The sequence below is a fragment of the Chanodichthys erythropterus genome, chromosome 4 (assembly GCF_024489055.1).
Source record: "Chanodichthys erythropterus isolate Z2021 chromosome 4, ASM2448905v1, whole genome shotgun sequence".
In the NCBI taxonomy this organism is placed as follows: domain Eukaryota; kingdom Metazoa; phylum Chordata; class Actinopteri; order Cypriniformes; family Xenocyprididae; genus Chanodichthys; species Chanodichthys erythropterus.
The window spans coordinates 14,067,803-14,086,558 of NC_090224.1; the positions used below are offsets into that span (position 1 = coordinate 14,067,803).

The 18,756-nt window shown below is 37.8% G+C and overlaps 1 protein-coding gene across 2 annotated transcripts in view; it reads left to right on the plus strand.

Moving 5' to 3' along the window:
• Positions 1-850: 850 nt before the first annotated feature.
• Positions 851-18,756, plus strand: part of vash2 (vasohibin 2) — a 35,673-nt gene continuing 17,767 nt past the window's right edge. For both annotated transcript variants that reach the window (XR_010894966.1, XM_067384205.1), the window contains exons 1-4: positions 851-1,801; positions 8,376-8,464; positions 9,012-9,068; positions 9,277-9,351. Coding sequence is in view for 1 of the 2 variants with exons in the window: in XM_067384205.1 (XP_067240306.1) it covers positions 1,484-1,801; positions 8,376-8,464; positions 9,012-9,068; positions 9,277-9,351 (539 nt within the window). In the remaining variant the exon portion in view is untranslated. The remainder of the gene's footprint in view (positions 1,802-8,375; positions 8,465-9,011; positions 9,069-9,276; positions 9,352-18,756) is intronic.

Sequence of the window (18,756 nt, forward strand, 5' to 3'; positions counted from 1 at the left end):
TCGTGTCTCTGGGTCAGAGCACTGTGCTCGTGCAGCAGCGGTTCACGTTATACTAACGCAAAAACGAACGACTTCATTGCGCCAATGGAAAGCATATTTACACTCTCTGAATCGCTCCCTATTCTCTATATAGTGCACTAAGTGCCATTCACCATGTAGAAACTAGTATGTGTGAACAAATGACTGATTTCAGCCGCAGCTTCAGTGTCTGTTGGTAGTGTAGGAGGGGGCGGGACTTCAGATTCTAGACAGCATTTGATTGGACAGAAGATTTGATGAGAAGCTGAAGAGCGATGTGATGTCATGAAAATCCATGATTCATTTTAGCGGAAGTGAGAGTTTTGAATGCTTATATCTCCTAAATGCAAATGTTGTCATTGTTTTGGAACACACCAGCTTATTCATAACACTAACATATTCATACTAAAAGCTAAAAAACTTACATTTTGATTTCAGGGGGACTTTAAAACCCCCAAAAATGAATAAAAATGACAAAAACAAAATTACTAAAACTTTAAAATAAAAATGAAAAAAAAAATAAAATTTATATAAAAATTAAATCTAATTCAAACTATTAACTGATAAAACGATAACTGTCTAAGTGCTAAAATAACACTGCTTTTTACTTTCATGTGTTTTAAGGACAATTTTTAATGTAAATGAAAAGTGAAATAATTAACTTGACACAAAATATAAATAAAGTCTTAAAGCCTTTTAATATAAACTTTTGAAAATGTTATATTTTTATGATTTTACATACACTATCACTTTAAATGCACATTTTAAAAGCTCACAAAAAACCTGCTGGATACACAACGAAAGTTCACACCTATTTCCGCCATTTCGGCCAATCACAGGCTGATCCATTCCCTTATATGGAATTGAACCCGCCTCGCTTTGTTGCTTCATCCAATGAAAAAGCCGCCAGAACTTGATTGGCTGTTGTTTATGGCGATACAATAACAGTATCAAAAAACCCTAGAGTGAGTGACCATTTGTTGAGACCGTCAGTGAAAGCGGTTACACGCCTACACAGAAAAACAAATCATTCACTAATACTTTACAGTCAGTTGTTAAATTAATCTACCGAGGATTATCAGCCCGTGATCCCTCCGCAGGAGTCGATAACCTCCTCAGTGTTTTTGAGCGAAAGGATGAAGTAGTTTCTGTGGCTCCGGAGCTGATCGCCAACTAACGTTACAGTATGCGGCTTACTGGGAATATATGACAAATTCTGATCTTATTCTATCCTGCAAGGACATTCACCCATAGTTTGATACAGAAATGGTATCGCTGACCATTTTTTCTGTCCTTGGATCTTTTTCAAACCACCTGAATTTTCATACTTGAGCAGGACTGTGTGGTTTTGGCACATTAATATGCAAGCTCGAGGTGCAACATGTCTTTGTGCATGAATGCTAGGCAATCATAACTGATCTGGGGAACAACAAGGGGAAACTCCCCCTCGGAAGACTTCGGGACAATGACCGGACCAAGCGCCACCAGCAGCGGCGGCTCAACGGCCAAGATCAGCAGACACGGTCGGTCCAAGAGCACCAGTACCTACTGTCACACTACGGGTCCCGCTGCTGAAACCTCCTCGTCCACTGCCGCAAATAACACCGGTAGGTCGTCCGGTGAGGAAGACGAGAAAGACGGCGGGGTCCCGTTTTTCGTGAACAGGACGGGCTTTCCCATAGACGGTGTCACCTGGGAGAGAATGTGGTCGCACGTCACCAAAGTTCATCCTGATGGACAGGAGATGGTGGAGAGAATACGAAATGCAACACACCTCCCAAAAGTAAGTTGAAAGTAGTGGACTAGTGTCTGTGTCTAAACGTTTTTGGTAGTATAGATTCCCAAAAATGCTCAAAAATGTTGTCATGTAAGAAAGCTTGTCTATATGATATTTCTTGTTCAAATGGACAATGGTCATACATTGGTATTACCATGTTTTTGGAAATCTTTTAAGTAGGCTTACATAGTACATGTATATAACAATCATTTTTACCTTGGTATATATGTCACATTTTCATATAATTAATGACCACAGTACCATTTTTTTTTTTTTTAAAGTGATTTTAAGTTTGGGTTCAGAAAGTTTTTTGAAAGAAATTAGTTTTTTTTCCACATGGAAGCGTCCAATTGATCATAAGTGACAGTAATGACATTTACAATGTTACAGAAGATTGCTGTTTCAAATAAATGTTGCTCTTTTGAAATTTCTATTCATCAAAAAGTCCAGTTTCACAAAAATACTACACAGCACAACTAATGTCAACATTGATATTAATAATAAATGTTTGTTGAGCATCAAATCAGCATAATAGAATGATTTCTGAATGATCATGTGACTGAAGACGAGCATCACATGAATAAATTGTAATAATATTTAACAATATAACTGTTTTTACAGTATCAAATAAATGCAGCCTTGTTGAGCATACGAGGCTTCTTTCAAAAACATTAAAAGGTGCTTTTGAAAAGTAGTGTCTGCATACAGAAATCTTTTGCTAAAACCTCCAAATTGGTCTATATGAATCCTCATTTACAGGAACAGAGTTTATATATAAATAGCCTCTTACAAACTGCCATGCATGTGACCCAGTTTTCACGCAGAGAGGAAGTGTAGGCTATGTGATATGCGAGCGGATTTTCTCATCCATGTGTTTTCCAACACTATGCTACATTGTCCCTTGTCATAATTTAATTAAAAACCAGTCAAAGGAGAGATTTGATCCAACCAATGACAACTATGCAGAAACATTCCTCTGTTAATGCACATTATTATGAGGGACGATGCCATGTGACATCTCAGGACTTTCATTAGGATTAGGATGCTGTCATGTCCCTGTATCGCAATGTTGCACTAACCTCCAAACATAAACCAATCAGGCCTGATCAGGCTTCATAGAGCATGCAAATGAAGGGCCTCGGAGGGGATAAAGCGAGTCTTAATCACAGACTAAGTAATCCCCAGTGCTCGGATAGACAGTATTCGCAGGGTCAAGATGTGTGTTCATAGTAGCTCTTTTGGTTTAGTTAACACTATTGTGCATTCCTACACGCTCATATGTGCTGATGCGTGCAGAAAAAAGGCGAAAGCGTTGTGTCAGATCCCCAGATGTTAAAGTGATTTATTAAGGGACATTCCCCACCAGCAAGTGTTGAACAGGTGCTTGGAGTGAATCCGTCAGATCAGCCAGATTAGGAGTCACTCGAACGACTGCGACACGAGCCAGACGTTCCTGTTAGATCCATTAAATGGAGTGACAGTCCATGGGAAAGTCCTAGGTGTGAACCCATAAATGACTGTATTGACAAAGAATCAGAGTCTCTTGTGGTAACCTTGGATCCGAGGACACTGCAGTTATTATGTAAACAAACCACATACCGGTACAGTGGTGTCAATGTTGGTGCAGTTAAACAATATTCAGAGAGTCCATTATTTTTTCATAGCACATCTTGCATCTTTAAAATCATCTTTTGGCTTTGCTTTTTGGTATAATCCATTTGCTGGAGTGATATTAGGGATAATCCGTGTAATTCCTGTTATTTTGTATTACAGTTTGCATAAAAATATTAAGCATGCAGCACAAGCACAACTGTTTTCAACACTGATAATAATAAGAAATTGTTATTAAGCATATTAGACTGATTTCTGAAGGATCACATGACACTGAAGACTGGAGTAATGGCTGCTGGAATAAATCACAGGAATAAATGACATTTTAAAATATATTCATTTTTAATTTAAGTCTTGATGAGGCTTCTTTCAAAAACATTAAAACATTTTACTGACCCCAAACTTTCAAACGATTACCTACATTTCTGTATGCATATACCTTTTGATAAAACATCTTTTGGATTTGGTTACTGATATAATCCTTTTGCTAGACTGTTACTGAGGATAAGCTGCATAATTCCTATTGTTTTGTCTAGCAGTTGGACCTTTACATAAAACAAAACAGTCTTTGAGTCATCGTAGAAGTTACACAAATGTTGTTTTTTTAATATATATATATATAAAATTGTTTTATCCAAATTGTATTTGTACTCTGCAATGACTTTTTTTTCTGTAACAACTTAAAAGTCCACATCTGTTCTCTTAGATGGACAAATGTTGTCGGTGGCTTTATCGTCACCTACAGCAAGTGAGTTTCAAGTTTCTGTACAGTCCCACGGGTGGGCAGAGGTCAGCTAACGGCTCTGTGAGTGTGGATTGTGGTCTATTTATTGCTGCTGACCTCCTTTCAGGGTAGGAGAGACCCAGTTGAGCCAGTGGAGTAGAGTGTAGATGTAAATGAAACCTCTCTCAGAGAATTCAGATCGTCACAATCAATATTCAGAGTGTCATTTGTATTTAGATACACTGTTTGGGAATCGATACTGAATTTAAAGACTGAACATAAATTAAATCGATACCTGCACTGCACTGTTATAAGATCATTTCGAGCAGCAGTGATTCTTAATTGTTGGGCTGCTGGTCTGGACAACACAGGAAAATAATGCTAAATGTACACTAGTTTTTATGCTTGACAAGGCTGTGTTTACTTGAGTAAAAATTAAAGTATTAATTTCTATAAAAATATCGTATTAACCCCAATATTTTAAATTGTAGTGTAAATAATAAAATGTAACCAATATGATCAGGCATAATTAGGAAAGCAAAATGAATGTCAAATCAAGCCGATGTGCTTCCCGTATTATATTTGTTGCTCACATAAAAGTTAAACTTGGTATTTTCATGCAAATCCAGCTCTAATTTGGCAGAGGGCCTGTATAAATAATTAAATAAAACTAAAGAAAGTTTAGCAATTGATTTTTATTTTGCTAAAGGATTAGTTCACTTTAAATTTGAAATTTCTTGATAATTTACTCACCCCCATGTCATCCAAGATGTTCATGTCCTTCTTTCTTCAGTTGAAAAGAAATTAAGGTTTTTGATGAAAACATTCCAGGATTTTTCTCCATATAGTGGACTTCACTGGAGCCCAAACGGTTGAAGGTCAAAATGACAGTTTCAGTGCATCTTTAAACGATACCAGATGAGGAATAAGGGTCTTATCTAGAGAAACCATCACTCATTTTCTAATTTTTTTTTTAAATTTTATACATTTTAACCATAAATGCTCATCTAAACTAGCGCTCTTCTTCTCTATTAGAGAATATATTATATTCTATCTGGTAGTGTAAACACTGCTAAGTGTATTACTGCCCTCCACAGGTCAAAGTTTGAACTAATTGTTATATACTTGCACTAGCATATTGTATATGACAATTTTGTTCAAATTTTGACCTGTGGAGGGCAGTACTACCCTAAGCAGTATCTAAACTGCTGTAATTCTAATAGAGAAGAAGAGAGCTAGTTCAAGATGAGCATTTATGGTTAAAATGTATAAAATTTTAACTTTTTTTTTAGAAAATGAGTGATGGTTTCTCTAGATAAGACCCCTATTCCTCGTCTGGGATCATGTATTCTTTGAAGCTGCACTGAAACTGTAATTTTGACCTTCAACCGTTTGGAGGCCATTGAAGTTCACTATATGGAGAATAATCCTGAAATGTTTTCATCAAAAACCTTAATTTCTTTTCGACTGAAGAAAGAAAGACATGAACATCTTGGATGACATGGGGGTGAGTAAATTATCAGGAAATTTTAATTTGAAAGTGGACTTATCCTTTAAATTTTAGACTGTAAAAGTGTTTGTACTGTGCTGAGTTGCTATTTGAGTCTTGAAGCAAATCCATTTGAGAAAATGTGTTCGTCTGCAAAAAGTACTCGACTAGTAGTTAGTCAGTGTGTTCAAAAACACCATTTTAATGAGGCTGTAAGTTCCTATGACGGTTGTCACACCTTGGGTTTCTAAACACCTCTATGTTTAAGTGCTGAGAAAGAGGTGTGTGTTTGCAGGAAGCACGACTCCTTCAAAAGATATTCTATTCAGAGCAACAGCATTGTTATTCTGCTGTCATAACACTGGTGCAGATTTAGACAGTTTTAAGAGGGGGCATCTGAAGTCACGAAAAGAGGGTGATGACACAAAGTATCTCCTGCTACAAAAATATATGAGGCCTATTCATGTATTTGTCGGACAGTAAACAAACCTCTTGCTACTATAAATATGAAAATAAAAGCTACTGAGAAAATACAGTGTCACATCACTCACGTGTAGCCTGTTTTGGTTTCGTTTTCTCTGTTTTCTGTTCCCGTTTTGCCTGCCTGATTTACTAGTTAATTTCCTTGTTTGTTAATTAGTCCCACTGACTCCCACACACGTTCTGTTTCATCCTGATTACGTTTCCTCATGTTTATAAGCCCTGTGTTTCCTCAGTTCTTTGTCCGGTACTGTTTATGGTAAAGTTTAGTTGCCCTGTTTGTTTTTCTCCTGTTTCTCTTGGATTATTAAGGGTGCCCTCAAATGAAAAATTGAATTTATCTTGGCATAGTTAAATAACAATAGTTCAGTACATGAAAATGACATACAGTGAATCTCAAACTCCATTGTTTCCTCCTGCTTATATGAATCTCATTTGTTTAAAAGACCTCAGAAGAACAGGCGAATCTCAACATAACACCGACTGTTACGTAACAGTCGGGGTGTACGCCCCAATATTTGCATATGCCAGCCCTTGTTCCCAACAATATGAAAGGCATTAGACAAAGGCAGGCAGTATAACGTCTGGATCTGTGCACAGCTGAATCATCAGACTAGGTAAGCAAGCAAGAACAATAGCGAAAAATGGCATATGGAGCAATAATAACTGACATGATCCATGATATCATGATATTTTTAGTGATATTTGTAAATTGTCTTTCTAAATGTTTCGTTAGCATGTTGCTAATGTACTGTTAAATGTGGTTAAAGTTACCATCGTTTCTTACTGTATTCACGGAGACAAGAACCGTCAATATTTTCATTTTTAAACACTTGCAGTCTGTATAATTCATAAACACAACTTCATTCTTTATAAATCTCTCCAACAGTGTAGCATTAGCCGTTAGCCACGGATCACAGCCTTAAACTCATTCAGAATCAAATGTAAACAATATAACTACAATACTCACATAATCCAACGCATGCATGCCGCATACATGACGAACACTTTGTAAAGATCCATTTGAGGGTTATATTAGCTGTGTAAACTTTGTTTAGGCACTGTTTAAGGCAAGAGCGAGCTCCGTGGGTGGAGAGCACGAGATTTAAAGGGGCCGCACAGCATAAATCGGCTCATATTTAATGATGCCCCAAAATAGGCAGTTAAAAAAATTAATTAAAAAAAATCTATGGGGTATTTTGACCTGAAACTTCACAGACACATTCAAGGGACACCTTAGACTTAAATTACATCTTGTAAAAAAACTTTCGATGGCACCTTTAAAAGGACTTTATTCATCATTCCTTTAGCCTACTCAGTAGAGCTGTGGTTTTTGTGTCACGGGAAGTTCGTAGGTTAAGGTGTAAGAAGTCCGGTGCCAATCAAAATGTGACTTTGCGAAACATACTGTCCTTTAACCAAAATGTTGCTGTGGTAGCCTAATATTAATGCTATAAAATACACTTGGTTAATTCCATTTCATCATTAAAATCCATTTTCACAATTATTTTGACTGAGGGGGCGACGTCCCCCGCGGTGCCGGCCCTGCATAGTACAGTGCGTTTATGTGTTTCTTTATCATGCGTTCAAAAGCTTCAAGTCAGCACAGACAGACAAGACTTTACTTCCCTACCTTTCTACAGTCTCTCATTCTCTCGCTTGGCAGAGAGAGATAAAGAGGAAACAGGAGATAATTCCCTTTCCTCCTGTGACCCAGTAGCTCTGGTCTCCTCAGCTGTCCTGCAACACATGCTTAATTCTGCCAGCCTTTTTGTGACAAGCTTTGGATTGAGACTGTTAATGTGGTGTAGGAAAGAGCCTGTTTTGGATAGAAGACAGATTTTTTTCTAGCTTTCATTAATTGCTTCTTTTCTTCTTATAAATGGAAGCTTGTGTGCGAGAGGACGACCTTTGTTCATTGCTAATTTTCTTCGCTGCCCTTTTGCAGTTAGAAGTGTCATTGTAAGGGTGCAAATGATCAATGAGGCACTGTTTCTACAGATGATAAGGACTTTTCATGCCGTTGAGAGACATCGGAATCTGACTGAGGAATCTAGAATCACCTTTTGACTAGTTTATCAAATTTAGCTGGATAAAAGTGACACCCTTCATGATGTGGAAACCATGATATATTTTTGATTCTTTGAAGAATAGAAAGTTCAGAACAGCATTTATTTGAAATAGAAATCCTTTGTAACATTATAAATGTCTTTACTTCCGCTTTTAATGTATCCATGCTAAATTAAAGTATTAATTTCTTCTCTCTGTTTTCATAGCACCCTGTGCCATCAGTTCCAAACTTTAAGCCATCGATGTCTGTGCCTGATTGGCTCCATGCCGTCCAGAACTACATGAGAAACCTGCAGTATCCTTTACCCTGCACAAACTACTAATTCTGGGAAAGCATTCTAAAACTCTGCTTCTTCTGGATGCATTATGAATTCATTGGTACTCATTCCTTTGGAGTGTCAGTTATGCTTTTTCGCTCCGTGTAATTTATTCAGTCAGCTTGAGTGCCTTTTTGGTTGGAATGTCTCTTTAATGTAGAGTGATATTAGCCATGGGCCTGCATATTTCTGGCACACTGATACTTACGGTTTTGATAAAGTCTTAGTTAGACATGAAACCGTCTGTAGACACTATACTACTTTATAATTTGGGCAGCCATTGCTAGATCACTTCAGCTCCTGTGGATATTTATGTTCATCATAGTGTGTGATTAATATCTCTGTGTCTGACTTTTCTCCCACAAAGAAATTTAAATCTGTGAAGGGTAATGAGGACATAGGGTTCAACAGGACGTTGGTCGCAGCTGTGCACTTTGAGATGTATGAGTCACAATGAAAAAACAGGAAAACAAGAATTCCTAAATTAGTCATACAAACTTGACGTAGCTCCTTAACTGCTGACAGATACAACCATACAGGAACTCAGTTTTTTGAGATTAAGAAAACCAGACCTCTGAGTGGGTAAGTGATGCCATCGCTGAGGCATTTTCATCATCCTGTCTGCCTACCCCTTATTTCCTGTTTATAGTCTTTTCTTTTTCCTGTTCCTTCTTATTTTACACTTATTTTGTTCTTTTTATCTAGAGATGTACACAATTTTTAGGTTTATTTTAAACTGAAAAGAAGTCATTGACCCTGTATTACATATATATTTTTTAATATTTTTCAGGTTGATGGAGACTGCCAGAGAGATGATACGAGAGTCACTTCCCATCAAATGCCTTGAAGCAGTTATTCTTGGAATGTATCCTTTGGCTTTATTGACAACATTGTTTTTATTTTAGCAAAAAATAAAACTATTAAAAATTGCCATTAATTGAAACAAAGCAGAAATAAAATATTAATATTATATGAAAAACTTAAACTTAAAAAAACTTAAAAGAAAATTAGAAATATAATGACTAAAACTGAAATTAAAATAAATATACAGTGGGTACGGAAAGTATTTTCACTTTTTGTTATATTGCAGCCATTTGCTAAAATCATTTATGTCCTCATTAATGTACACACAGCACCCCATATTGACAGAAAAACACAGAATTGTTGCAGATTTATTAAAAAAGAAAAACTGAAATATCACATGGTCTTAAGTATTCAGACCCTTTGCTGTGACACTCATATATTTAACTCAGGTGCTGTCCATTTCTTCTGATCATCCTTGAGATGGTTCTACACCTTCATTTGAGTCCAGCTGTGTTTGATTATACTGAATGGACTTGATTAGGAAAGCCACACACCTGTCTATATAAGACCTTACAGCTCACAGTGCATGTCAGAGCAAATGAGAATCATGAGGTCAAAGGAACTGCCTGAAGAGCTCATAGACAGAATTGTGGCAAGGCACAGATCTGGCCAAGGTTACAAAAAAAATTCTGCTGCACTTAAGGTTCCTAAAAGCACAGTGGCCTCCATAATCCTTAAATGGAAGACGTTTGGGATGACCAGAACCCTTCCTAGAGCTGGCCGTCCGGCCAAACTGAGCTATCAGGGGAGAAGAGCCTTGGTGAGAGAGGTAAAGAAGAACCCAAAGATCACTGTGGCTGAGCTCCAGAGATGCAGTTGGGAGATGGGAGAAAGTTTTAGAAAGTCAATATATAAAATCAGTTTAAGTACTAAAGATACTAAAACTGAAATAAAAATAAATGAAAGCTAAATAGAAATATTAAAATTATATTAATATTATTAATAAAATAATAATAAAATATTATTATTATTAATAATAATATTAAAAGTTGTAATTGTATATAAATAATACTAAAATAACAGAATCTTATTTTTATTTTTAGTAAAATTACAAGGTCAAGAAAAAAATAAAAAATGAAACATGTATACATATATATTAATCATTCACAATAAGATCAATAACATGCATTTAGAAAACAGATAGGGTGATTTTTCATTTCAAGCCATCTTTAACACTCATAATACTCTTGCATTGTGGATAGCACACGAAAATATAGAAATTGAGTGTTTTCTGTTTTAGTCTTGAACGTCTTTTAGTCCCTAAACTATAAATCAGTACTCATAAATATAATTATTTTCATTGAGCACATGTAGCACTGTTAATTCGTCTTGGGAAAGCCCCATTTCTCCCTAACTTTTATTGTTGTTTTTGATATCTCAATTGCTAAAATTGGGATGGAGGATTAAGCAGCGATCTATCTAAGGCAATGTGCTTCAGATCACTGTCTTTCCTCATGATCCCCCACCCTTTCAACTCAGCCTGAAGCTTTTACGTTCAGCTGTTGCTAGGAAACTAGGAGTCGTAGTAGATTCTCCTGAAGGCAGGCAGAGCTTCCTGTCCATGTAGTGGATGCAGCTGTGCCATTCAGTGCCACTGGGAGGGTGTGTTCCTTGAGAAACTATTAGTGTCAGTTATCTCAGCAGACCCAGGCCAGGGGTTAACACAAGGTGAATGGCATCATCGTCCGTTGAATTGCCAAGTGCTTTACAGATTGTGGTGTGTTTGACAGGATCTGCAGTGTAGACTTCACTTTGAGTTAAGCTCCTCATGGCTCATTAGTTGCAAATAGATGCTTTCTCTCTGTGCGGATTTGTTGTGTTGAGCGGGAAGATGAAGGGTTCCAGTTTACGTCACTTTGAGATTTGTATCTTTGTGTACAAAACCCGTCTTTTAATCTACAGTGCTCTTGATGCAGTTCTCGTAAAGTCGCAGATGACTCAAACATCATAATGGACAAAGAGCGTAAGAGTATCAGAGAACACTGAGGCTATTGTTGTTGTAAAGTTAAAGTTGCTGTAAGCACTTTTTTAAATAAAGCACATAAAATATCACTGAAATAGGTGTCTTGAAAAATAACACTTGTTTTTGTGACAGCCCTAAGCGCTGTAACAAAGAATCTGTGCCCGCATGTGTTACCAAAGACTTTAGATATACAAAGATGCTGCACTCATATTACTATGAATGGGAGAAAATGTAATGCGCAATATGGCAGAATAAGTCCCTTCTTCTAAATAAAGGAGCCAATTGCTAATTGGTAAAGTCATTGCGTCAGTGCAGCTGCCGTTAGAAGCTGAGATGCGCGCTTATGACTGCACATGCGCATTGGCTGGTCCAGCCTGAAAAGTTTTCTGCCATAATTTGAGCATTTAGAAGCAAAATTTATGAGACAGTTGTTGTCAGATTTCTTTGGTGATTTCAAATATGAAATTTAACTGTAAGCTTGGTAAACAGCTTTGGAGAATTTAATGTTTCCCCATTCAAAGATATAGGAGCTGCACTTGCATGACTGAAATAGCTGCCCGAGAGGCATTTCAAAGATGGCTGGCAAAAGAAATGACTTGCCTTGAAGGATTAGTCCACTTTCAAATAAAAATTTCCTGATAATTTACTCACCCCCATGTCATCCAAGATGTCCATGTCCTTCTTTCTTCAGTCAAAAAGAAATTTAGGTTATTGATGAAAACATTCCAGGATTATTCTCCTTATAGTGGACTTCAATGGCCTCTAAACAGTTGAAGGTCAAAATTACAGTCCAGACGAGGAATAAGGGTCTTATCTAGCGAAACGATCAGTCATTTTCTAAAAAAAAAAAAAAAAAAAAAAATATATATATATATACACGTTTTAACCGTAGACGTTTGTCTTGAACTAGCTCTCTTCTTCTTCTCTATTAGAATTCCAGCAGTGTAGACGCTGCTAAGTTTATTACTGCCCTCCTCAGTTCAATTATTTATTTATTTTTTTAGAAAATGACCAAATGTTTCCCTAGATAAGACCCTTATTCCTCATCTGGAATCATTTAAAGCCCTTTGAAGCTGCACTGAAACTGTAAATTTGGCCAATTGAAGTCCACTATAAGGAGAATAATTCTGTAATGTTTTCATCAAAAACCTTCATTTCTTTTCGACTGAAGAAAGAAGATCTTGGATGACATGGGGGTTAGTAAATTATCAGGAAAATTTTATTTGAAAGTGGACTAATCCTTTAAAGGGATTTTGATGTTACCCAATCAGAACTTTCTGAAAGGCAGCTCTAAACCAATGGCATGAGTTTGGGGACGGGACTTTTTTATTGTAATTCCATTTGGGGCTGCTATTAGCACAGAAATCACTTCTTTAAACGTTGGGTCTGAAAGTCAAAAAGATGATATCCTGATAATAATTTTCTTAACTGTAGGTGTTTGTCCATGCTGGATTACCTGGATGTCTGGTCCCACTTTATATTATGTCCCACTATATATTAAGTGTATTTAACTACTATGTACTAACATTTAAATTAATCATTTGATACAATGCACTTGTGTTTAGTTCATATGTATTTACAGCTGTTATTAATTTCTGTAATTACATCTATTACACTGAGTGTGTTTACATGCACGTTCTTAAGCCAATTATGCTTAATAAGCCAACAATGAACGTGGTCATGTAAACGTGGTAACCCGTTTTCTTTTATTGGAGTAAGGTCATAAACGCCTTAAGCATAAACCGCTCAGAAAAGGTAGTTTTTTGCCTCTTATCCCGATTCTGCGCGGCATGTAAATGCATTAACCTGATTTCTGTCGGCTTATTGAAGTGCAGATTTCAACGCGCATCCAGACAGAGCGAGCATTTTGTAGCAAAGGAAGAAGGAAATATATCACAAACGCAGACTCTTTCAAGACCCAGAAAATTGTAAAAATGTGTTCTCATCTCTCGTGCAGCAGAATTAGAAGTAGTTCAGTCAAAACGCTGCATCTGTAACTGCCTGAGAGAATAATATATGAGCTGTAAGTTTCTCGCTGACATGTTGCAAGCTTATTTAACATCGCAACTGACATAACATATGGAATAATTGGAGTTAGATATGCAAATTATTATTTTTGACGTCACTACAGGGAAATAACCCGAGTCATGTACATAAAGTCATGTAAACTTGGTTTACTTGCGTGGTCATTTTACTGTTTTGCATGTATACAGGGAAAACTGGTTTTTTCAATAAGCTGATATTTGTGAGTTATCAGCTTACTGGTTTGCATGTAAACATGCTCACTGTTGACCCTTCCCTTACCCCTTAACCCACCCTTAAACCTACCCATACCACCAAACCAGTCCCTGTCCTTGCCCGTATCCCACCTTAATAGCAGCAAAAGTGTTTTGCAATTCGATATGAACACAATAATTACATTGTAATTATTTTTTGATGTATGTACATAGCAGTCAAGGACACCTAATATAAAGTGTGACCAAATGCCTTGTATTGTAAAGTTGTAAAAACGAAGACATGAAGACAAAACAAGTGCATTTCCTCACACTGTGTTCTTGGAACCTATAGCAGAAGTAATCCCAGCAGGTTTGGGAATGCGTGCGTTGCAGATAAGAATGTTGAAATCCACGGCACTGCTGCTGAGAGGATCACATGGCCCTACTGATGGGTAATGTGATCCTCTGGAGTCTTCTCATTGTTACACTGGCGGGGGGTTTTGTGGGTGTGTGTATCTGTGTACACATACATAGAGAAAACGAAACTCAAAAGAGCTGCAAAAGAACAAAACGTATGGAACGGGCCTGTATTTTCTTTAAAGGCATTTTGGATAGTTTTGTTCTTAAACAGGGACATAATTTGCTACAATGTTGCATTTTCTTCATGGTTCAGTTCGCTTTCACAAGGCAACCTTTCCAAGCTAACCAAAATGTGTTTATGCAAGTCACATGTGAGTAAAACTGTCCTCTTATTGGTCAGAGTTTACCTGTTTACCCATTAAAGGCATAGTTCACCCAAAAATGAAAATTATCATTTACCCGCGCTCATGACCATTGAAGCCTGAAAGTTTGAGTAATAATTTTTATGTTGAATCAATTAAAATATATATATTTTTTAATGTCTATTTGGTGCTTTTCTCATTTAAAGGTGCTAAAGAGGTTCTTTTTGTCGACTGAGTTTTTGAAATGAGCGCATGTGTAAGAACAACCCCCCTCCTTCACAGCTTATTTCAAGGGAACGCCTCCCAAAACTCATGCACGAGTATCGGAACACGAGTGTTTACCACCGGCATTCACTGTGTTATTAAGCCGGGCACACATTTAACGACTAGCTAAAACATTCTGACTATGCTCAACATACAGCAATTGTTTCCTGCTACTGAAGCAGATTTATATACTTTCACATGGAATTTGAACACCGACTGTAATCGCAGACTGAACGCAACTGGCTCTGACTGGACGCGTTTGAGCGCGATCAGTCATAAGTATCAATTTACATTCTTAATGGCCCTTACACTTAAAGCTGCGCACACACTTAGTAAATTCATTATGTCGGACTCACCGCAGGTAACTCATAATCTGCAGTTGTTACTCCTGTTTCCTGACAAAAACATTGCATGCAGCGCCTGTGGAGTGTGGAAAGTTACTGGAGCGCGCAGCCGCGCTCGTCTCTCACAAGGATCGTCATGGCAGTGATTGACAAGCCAGAGGGCCAATCGTTTACGCAATGATCGCGTAAACGATTTGCTGATGTTTTTAAGGCCCTACCTCGTGCAAAGATGATGTATATTAATATTATTACTTTCAGTGCTCCTAATAAATAGTATTTTATCAGTTAGTAAAGACAGTTTCAAGTAATATTGCAAAAATGTATAAAACAAAACATCCTCTTTAGCACCTTTAACACAATAATGACTATATCTTTTGGGGGTAATTTCTCAGCTGTGATTAATTTGTGATTAATTATTAATTTATCTTATTTTATTTATCTCGTTTTTAAAGGATTTTTAGAAATTTTAATGGAAAACAAGTAAAAAGCATCTTATTAAAAAAGGACATTTGCAGTGTTGAATTGGGAAAATACATTTTTTTTTGTAGTTGTAATCTGAGGAATCTGTTTTTCTGTTTGTGGACCACTGGAGTCTTTGATAAATAGATGAATATGCTTGTGTTATAGACTACAAGCATATTGTGCTGGTGATTGTCTTTGAAAGGCAGATGGCAAAGCAGTGAAGCAGTTCCAGGACGTTGCGTTGTGTTGTTGGACACACATGGCTCAACAGATCTGTGGTATGTGCTCTTGGCTGACTTGGCCGCTTGTGCCGTACCCAACTGCAAAATGACACAGGCACACTGTTTACTGACAAGTGTGATGATAACGATTCATTTAGCGGGTGGTTGCAAAGAATAAAGCATCGTTTCCTCATTTTAGCAACCTCAAGGCCACATGAATTCAAATTTAGCATCAGAAAAGAGAACAGCAATCATGCTAATCTCTTTCCAGTTTGTTTGTACCCTAGTTCTTAAATTTCATCATGGATACCCTAAAACAAACACCACTCAGTTTACTAATGTGATTGATGCCATTAAGGTCAAAAAGTAGTCTTTTTTTGTCCCTAGTTGCAGACCAGAATCCTGGTGTGAACCCTGCAGATAGACTCACAGCCTGGTGACTCCTCATGGCAGCAACTGCCGCATCATGTGTGGCCATGCCGCAGTGAGCACTGATCGCTTACATAAGACTACAGAAGAGATCAGGCAGAGAGAAGGAAAAGCCTAAGGGGAAGGCCAGTCTAGCCGAGTGTCTGCTGACCAACTTCAATCACATCTCTGCAACTTCATGGAAACAAAAAGCTTTTGTTTGATTTGAGATGTTTGTCTTTTTATTAGAGTATGTTTGTGATTTCAGTATTTGAAAATAATTTATTTATTTTTATATTTTTTGTGTGTGTTATTATTTGGTTGCTAGGGTGTTCTTGTTGGTGCTTGCCCATGCAAAAGTGTTTACCACAATGCTAGAGGGTTATGGGTGGCTGCTAGGGTGTTATGCAGCTTATAAGACTTTCAGAGTGTTTTTAGTGCATTATGTGGTTGCTAGTGTAACCCCTCCGGTCCTACTCATCCCACTTCGAGCGGGACTCAAATCGGCGTCTCAGGCATGGGAGGCATGCACTCTAACGAGGATGCTAAAGACTGCAGTCTCTAGCGTCAGTCGCTAGTGTGCCTCTTGAGATCAGGAGAGTGAGGTTTACCTGCACAACTTTTACAAGCTGGCCTCCATTGCACTCACCCCCGATCACATTGCACTTGCACCGCGGTCCATCTCGAATGACGACGCATCTATTGGTTAATATGGTTTGTTTAAAATAGCAACGGGGAAAACAGACAGAGTTCAGATAATGTATGTTTCAGTCGATGGATGCACAAAACGTTACAACAACGATAATCAGAAAGCGTGGACAAAACAGTCTTTCTTTGTATGTTAACTGCGAGTGCCCTCTGCTCTAATGTCCAGTCATTTACGCCGTCATCACCCGGGTGTTGATAGCGCGCGAGCGCAGGTGAACAGCACACGTTGCTGTCTGTGTTTAAACTAACTCATTTAAGCCTTGCTGATTTAAACCTTCAAGAACAAGATGCGAAAGAGAACTCGCACGCGCTGTGAGAAGATTTGTGTGTGCGCTCATCCGAAGCGCGCACACGCTTATTCCAGTCAGCGCGCAAATACTGAGTTCTCTTTCAAGTCTTGCGCTTCGGCGGACAAATTCATACAAAAATTATGTCAACATGCCCATCCTAGTGAGTATCCTAGCAAACATAGTCGGTTATGTCTTAAGTGAGCGTATATTAGTCGAGAAAGACAGCGCATGTGGAACAGTATATGTACTGGATCGTGCATGTCTTAAAGGGAAAACAACTATTCCTGCTGCCTGTATTTAATGTTAAATCAAACAACAAATAACAAAGAAATCACTCACTGCACTTGACTGAATAGTTTTTGTAACTTCAATAATGATTAATCTTTATTTATTTTATACAGTAAAGATAATGCAGTGATATTTTATATTTGATTACTATTTGATTACTGTTAAGATACCTGAAAAACCTGAAAAGCACTGTTCCTGGATCTGTTTTTTCGCTCTTCTTTATTCTTTTTTATGTAGGCTATTAAGTATCGGATCGGGACTCGGTATCGGCAGATGCTCAAAATCAAATGACTCGGACTCGATGGCAAAAAAACGTGATCGGGACATCCCTAGTCGCTAGTGCACCTCTTGAGATCAGGAGAGTGAGGTTTACCTGCACAACTTTTACAAGCTGCCCTCCATTACACTCACCCCCCTAAACCTCTGGTCCTACTCATCCCGCTTCGAGTGGGACTCAAATCAGCGTCTTAGGCATGGGAGGCATGTGCTAACAAGGACGCTAAAGACTGCAGTCGCTTGCACTAGTGTACCTCTTGAGATCAGGGGAGTGAGTTTTACCTAAACAGCTCTCACTAGCTGGCCTCTGTTACAATGCGTCATTACTAGGGTGTGCTTTATCGGTTGTTTTGAAAAATACTTAAAGGTGACTTGCCTTGACTTCTTGTTGGTGCTTGCATATGCAAATGTTGTTGCCAAAATTTTAGAGAGTGTTATAAGTGATTGCTAGGGTGTTGCTATGCAGCTTCTAAGGACTTCAGAGTGTTTTGAAGTGTGTTATGTAGTTGCTAGGGGGTTTTGGGTGGTTGTTAGGCTATTGCTATAGGTTGTTGGTGCTTTTCTATGCAGAAGTCATTGGCACAATGCTAGAGTGTTATAGGTGGTTGCTTGGGTGTTGCTAGGGTGTGTGTGTTATGTAGTTGCTAGTGAGTTCTGGGTGGTTGCTAGGTCATTTCTAGGGTGTTCTTGATGGTGCTTTCTCATGCAAAAGTCGTAGCACTGCTTGAGTGTTATGGGTGGTTGCTAAAGTGTTATTATGCCATTTTCTAAGGCATTCAGGGTGTTTTTTGTGTTATGTGGTTGCTTGTGAATTCTGGGTGGTTGCTAGGCCAGTGCTAGGGTTTTATTGTTGCAAAGGTGGTCACCACAATGCTAGAGTGGTGCTAGGGCATCGCTATGCAGTTTTTAAGGTGTTCAGTGTGGTAGCGAATTGTTACATGGTTACTAGAGTGATCTGAGTGGTTATTGTTGGCATGACTTGAGTACTTCATTCAGTACTGTAAATCTATGGGATTATTTCTCATATTTCACCTGATTTTAAAAAAGTAAAAGCATTCCTCAACAAGGCGCATAATTAGATGTGTCATTTGTGTATGTAGAACAAATGGTTTATTTTCAGGAAGTGTGACTGAAACCAAACTTACTGAAAGTACAAAGACAAATCAGATAGAAAAAATCAACAGTTCACATTAAGTTTAGAGGATTTGGTATTTTTCATGAAACACTTTGGTATCCTCCTGAAT